The sequence below is a fragment of the Emys orbicularis genome, chromosome 3 (genome assembly GCF_028017835.1).
Source record: "Emys orbicularis isolate rEmyOrb1 chromosome 3, rEmyOrb1.hap1, whole genome shotgun sequence".
NCBI classification, from domain to species: domain Eukaryota; kingdom Metazoa; phylum Chordata; order Testudines; family Emydidae; genus Emys; species Emys orbicularis.
The window spans coordinates 172,557,948-172,563,947 of record NC_088685.1 but is presented as its reverse complement, the minus strand read 5'-3'; the positions used below and the strand labels follow the sequence as shown (position 1 = coordinate 172,563,947).

At 50.5% G+C, this 6,000-nt stretch overlaps 1 protein-coding gene across 6 annotated transcripts in view; it reads left to right on the top strand.

Moving 5' to 3' along the window:
* The first annotated feature begins 2,705 nt into the window (after positions 1-2,705).
* The window catches only part of RCOR3 (REST corepressor 3), a 34,231-nt gene continuing 30,936 nt past the window's right edge, over positions 2,706-6,000 (top strand). For 4 of the 6 annotated variants that reach the window (XR_010561316.1, XM_065402198.1, XM_065402203.1 and 1 more), the window contains exons 1-2: positions 2,706-2,921; positions 3,519-3,575. Coding sequence is in view for 5 of the 6 variants with exons in the window: in XM_065402198.1 (XP_065258270.1) it covers positions 2,780-2,921; positions 3,519-3,575 (199 nt within the window). In the remaining variant the exon portion in view is untranslated. Of the gene's footprint in view, positions 2,922-3,039; positions 3,071-3,156; positions 3,228-3,518; positions 3,576-6,000 lie in introns of those variants that run through there. The other 2 variants (XM_065402200.1, XM_065402199.1) reach the window with 2 other exon arrangements.

Genomic DNA, 6,000 nt, shown 5'->3' with positions numbered 1-6,000 from the left:
AACTCTGTAGACTTTTCATGTTAGTCACCCTCTTAGATCCTATGCTCAGCTCATCTCAGTCTCTGCTGCCCTATGAGGCGCTCTCCCCCCATGCCCAAACCCCAATTTAGCATTCCCTCCTGAACTCACTCATCCCCTTTGCAGAATTCTCCCCTTCTCAACCTGTGATCTATTCTTAACCCTTGGCTCCCTAGCTTACCTCTCACCTTTGCCCAAGTCCTCTACCATCAGTCTCTGCTTAACTCCATACCCAGGGGTTCTCAAACTTCATTGCACCGTGACCCCCTTTTGACAACAAAAGTTACTACACAACCCCAGGAGGAGGAACCAAAGTCTGAGCCCACCCGAGCCCCGCCATCTCGAGTAGGGAGAGGCCAAAGCCTGAGCTAAACCACCCTGAGCTGGGGGGCCAAAGCCAAAAGGCTTCAGCCCCAAGCAGGGGGGCTTGTAACTTGAGCCCCACCACACAGGACTGAATCCCTCAGGCTTCAGCTTCGACCCCAGGCAGAGGGGCTCGGGCTTTGGCCCCAGGTGGTGGGGTTCAGGCTTTGAGCTCCAGCAAGTCTAAGCCAGCCCTGGTGACCCCATTAAAATGGGGTTGCAACCACCTTTGGGGTCCTGACCACCTTTGGGGTCCCAACTCACAGTTTGAGACTCGCTGCCCTAGATGCAGAGATCTGTTTCCTCTAAAGCAAAACTCTTAACAGGCATCTAGACTTTGTTTACTTGTGCAACTACTCACCTCACTGCTCCTCCCCTTCCTTCATCCTAATCCTTCTGTGTCATACTTTGTGTGCCCATCATCTATTAAGAGTTCTCTCCTTGCCCCATGCTGTGCAGAACTCATTCCCTGCATCCCTATGAATGAATAAATAAATAAATTAATGGAGATATCCTATCTCTTAGAACTGGAAGGGACCTTGAAAGGTCATTGAGTCCAGCCCCCTGCCTTCACTAGCAGGACCAAGTACTAATTTTGCCCCAGATCCCTAAGTGGCCCCCTCAAGGATTGAACTCACAACCCTGGGTTTAGCAGACCAATGCTCAAACCACTGAGCTATCCCTTCCACCTCAGCCCTACTCAGCTGCCTCCACTTTGCAGAACTCCCAGGGTAGCCTGTACTTTGAGCTAGAGGAGTAATTTCCAGCTCGAAGAAACATACCCAGGCTAGCTCTGATGAACTAGTAGGCTAAAAATAGAAGCGTAGCTGTGGCAGCCCAGGGCTGGACAGACTAGCTGCCTGAGTTCACACCTAGTGTCTTGGATGGGATCGTATTCAGGCCAGTTAACCCCTCCCACCACTACTAACACACTTCTATTTTTAGCATGCTGGCTGGATTAGAGTTGGCTGGGCATGTCTCCTGGAGCTCAAAATTATACTTCCAGCTCAAGGGGCACCATATCTTGGATGCACCCCTGCAGGCCCTGATTAGCTTCCTGTTCTATGCAGCTTGGCCTTGCTTAGCTCACCACCCTGCTCAGCTCTCATCTACTCTGTGGCATTGCTCATCTCCCCACTGCTGTGTGGAACTCAGGCCGACTATCCTACTTTGTATGGAGGCCTCCTTCACCCTCTCTCCTCCTTTCAACCTCCCCCACCCCCAGCACAACCCTCCCCATGCACACAGTATACAGCACTCCCGATAGGCGTTGAATCCAGGGCTGGAGCACCCACAGGAAAAAAATAGTGAGTGCTCAGCACCACTGGCGGGCCCTGCCAATCAGCTGTTCCCCCTCTCTCCTTCCCTCCCAGCGCCACCGGCTAGCCATGGATCAGCTGTTCAGTGGCAAGGAGGCGCTGGCGGTGTGTGTGGAGTGCACTCAGGGCGGAATGGGGCGGGAAGAGGCAAGGCAGAAAGCGGTGGAGTGGGGGCAGAGCAGGAGTCCATCACCCCCAGGGAAAATGAGAAAGTCAGCACCTGTAGCACTCCCCTGCCACATCAAAGCCCAGTGCACAGCTCTCAGCCTGCATCTCTCCCCCCCGCACAGCTCACAGCCTGTAGCTCCCTTCCCCCCCACCACCCCCAGGGCACAGCTCACAGCCTGTAGCTCCCTTTCCCCCCCCCAGGGCACAGCTCACAGCCTGTAGCTCCCTTCACCCCCCACCCCCAGGACACAGCTCACAGCCTGTAGCTCCCTTCCCCCCACCCCCACGGCACAGCTCACAGCCTGTAGCTCCCTTCCCCCCCACCCCACCCCCCAGGGCACAGCTCACAGCCTGCATCACTCCCACTCCGCCCCGCACAGCTCGCAGCCTGTAGCTCCGCCACCCCGCCCCAGGGCACAGTTCGCAGCCTGTAGTGCCCCTCCCGCGAGCTCTCCCGCCCCAGCAGAGCTCCCCGCGGTGCGTGGCGGGGATTAGCCGCGACACGTCCCTGTCGCCGCAGAGGCTGCTCTGGCGTTGCGCTCGTTGCTCGCTCCTTCCTCCCCCCTCCCATCCAATCCTCGCGCGGCCAGGACTAAGTAGTTCCCACCTCCCAGCCGGAGGGAGATCGGGCGGAAGCAGCTAATGGCCAGGACCATGAACCCTCGCCGCCGACCATAATCCTTCCGCCGCTTCCCTGTCCCTCCTCCTCGGGGATAGATCCGGCCGGGCCGAGGCGGAGGGATCCCCGGGCCGTGGGCTGCGTAGGGGCCGGGCCGGGCGAGGCAGGGGGGGAGAGTGTGAGGGGGCGGAGGCGCCGGCTGGAGCAGCGGGGGCGGGGAGGGGGCAACATGGCGGCTCCGTCTTAACTTTCCCCCTCGTCAGTCAGCGCCGCCGCCGCTCCCCGCCCCGCCATGCCGGGCATGATGGAGAAGGGAGCCGAGTTCCTGGGGGGCAAGAGCCGGGCGACCCCCAACGGCACCAAGAGCAGTAGCCCCTCCAACGGGCACTACTCGGAGCCGGAGAGCGGCGGCGGCGACAGCGGCGACGAGCACGGTACGAACCGCGGACTCCCTGCCGGGCCTAGCGGGGCGAGGCTGATCCGGGGGAGGGGGCGGGGCGCAGCGCTGCTCAGGGAACGAGCGCTGTCGTCTGCGCCGGCCAACGCGGGGGACTGCGCATCTCGGACCTTTGCGCGCGTGCAGGTCGGGCGGCTGCGCGCGGTGCCTTGCCATGGTTCGCGTGTGCGCATCGCACTAGGCAGCCAGCGCGTGCGTGCGCTGCACCGCACTGCACATGTGGGGCTGGGGTGGAGGTGCGGGGCGCTGCGCGGAGTGTCTGCGGCGGACCGCCAGAATTCCCGTAAATAACTCCCACCTTCACTAAGTAATAGACCTTCATCCGTGGGGGGGGGGGGAGGGGTTTCTCATTTTGCATCGCTGTTGTAGGAGATGCGGTTGGAGGCTTTTTGAAGCGCAAGGGTTGCAGGCAGCAGCACTTGAATTTGCAAGATTGTTGGTAGCCTCGGATTGAGTGCAGACCGTCTAGATCGCTGAATGTCCCAGTTTTCATTTAAATATCACCCCCTTTCTCATCCTCCCGGCCTTTAAAGATAAAATCCCAGTAATGCATTTGTTTTCTCTTGCATTGCAGATGTAGGAATGCGGGTCGGAGCAGAATATCAAGCTCGAATCCCTGACTTTGATCCTGGTAAATAGCTTTTGTACTATAACCTGACATCTTGTTGCTGCTGTTTTGAAAATGGGGGTTAATATGATTTATAATAGAGAGGGGTGTGTGTGTGTTTCACTTGAATACTGTGTGGGAGCATTGCATTTGCAAAGGTTAACGTGGATTTTTGTTTTTAGGCTTTGTGTTTGCTGTTTTATGTCAGTCACAGGAGCATTGCAGGGGTAGCATCTGCTGTGTGACTGAGGGGGAGAAAAGCATTGAGAGGGGGAAAGCTGTGTTTAATTTACCAAGATTGGATGGCAGGGCTACAGACAAAGCATCAGTGTCTCTTCCCTCCCTCCTTCTTCCCCCCCCCCCCCCATTGTAGATAGGAGTTGCAGGTTACAAGAGGGAATGAAAAAATCTTTGCTTTATAATGCTCTTAATGTTACCTCTATTGGGGTGGGGTGGGAGGAGTTGCATCTTTGCAGAAACAGTGGATACCTTGTTCTAACACCTCTAAAATGTAGACCCGTTTTGCTGGGTTTTCAAGCACCTTGTTTTGTAAGGTGGAGTAGTCTCAATATCTGTACTGTTGCAGACTAGCTTCTCTTGCCCACACAGAGGGTGGGGGAAGAAAGGGATATCGGCTAGCCACATACAGTCTGTCGTTCGGTCTTAATAAGCTGAACATCAGACACTTATTTTGTGTACATTTATAGTAGAGTAATAATGTGTTAAGCGCATCTGTCAGTCCTGCTGTGGTGGTCACAGTGAAGCCTGTCTACTTTCCTGTTCTCCAAACAGGCTCCATTGGTGTCAGATGATTCCTGCCTGGAAGAGGATTGGGCCAGAGCTCCTCCCATGGTACCTCCCAAGTTGGAGCTTCTGTCGATGGGGACTAGTTGCCCTTAGCCTGCTTCTTGGGTCTGGAAGCAGTTTTGAAAATGATTTTGTCTTAGGAGTGGGTACATCCCTTAGAAATTTGGGAGATGTAAGGAGGTTTCCTCTGGAAACTAGTACCTTATTTCATACTTCAGGTTTCTATTTGTGTTAATAAATAGTGTTATGGTTAAAGCTTATTATGTTTACATTAGTAAGTCTAAACGTGTTTGTTTTAACAGATAAAAATGATCACTCCTGGCATGCAGTCTAGGCTTGTACTGCCTACAGGCCACCTAGAGAAGCAAAATGTTTAGCAATTGTTTTAATACTTTAAATAACTGGGTAGTGAAGAGAGAACATCCTCCAGCTTTCATAGGTCAGCAAAATCATTCAATTCTGCAATTAAAATTTTTCTTTTATACACCATATATATTATGCATACATGCAGTAGAATTGAAACTACCAGCATAAAATTAATTTGTATGCATTCAAGAGCTTATAAGTGGATGGGAGTCATTTTAGAAGTGATCTCTGAAAACAACAATTTCTGTTGTGTTAACTAGTGAAAAAACTAAATGTTACATATTTTTAATGGTCTTTATAATCCAAAAATATAGCATTGCCTTTAGGATTGTGCGTACTCCTGCCTCTTATGCATAAGTTCTAGAGGAAGGAACTTAAAGATTTATATCCGCTTACAGAAAATTTTTGTAACTAGAAGAACTGTAATTCTCACTATTTCTGAACTAGTAATGGAAATCTTTCTAAAATGTCTCCTGCATTGTCGTCTTGATACTAGTACTACAAAATTAAAGTTAAACTTGGAATGACTGCTCCCATGAATTGTAAGAATAAACGTCTACCGCGTTAGTGAGGCTGTGTGTTAACGAAAGAGATGTTGCCTTGTAAATCTATCTGAACAATTGTTCTCCTTTCTGATCAGGTTTATGAGGCATCATTAGTTTGAAAGCCAGACATCATGCTGTAACAAAGCTGTGCGTGCTGTGGAGTGATCATTGTTTTTAAAAAGAGAAAAATCAACATTTTTGTTAATAGCAAATAAGATGACATACGTTTTGTAATGCCTGTTAAAGTTAAATGTATATCTAGTTTTAAATATAACACTGCAGCTTTAAAGCTAAATGTCTCTCCTGATGTCTTTGGTCTTGGCATTAAGATACCTCTTATGAAGAGTATACTGAGGTGTTAAATGTTGTTCTAATTAGGTGCACTCCATTAGATTTTTATGTAGGTAGCCATCAAATTGATATTTAAAATTTCATTCTATTAAAATAACAGGAGTACTTGTGGCACCTTAGAGACTAACAAATTTATTAGAGCATAAGCTTTCGTGGGCTACAGACTAACACGGCTGCTACTCTGAAACCAATCATTCTATTAAAACAGTGAGAAAAATCAGTGGCTGATTAAAACTGCCTATAAAGTCTAACGCCCAGTTTTGGCCTCTGATAGTTGTACCTACAAAACAAATGGATTTTGAATGCATGTGTGAGCAGCGAATCCTCAGCTTCATTTGATCAAATTTTAAAAAATATTACATTGTTGCAAATTATTTCTG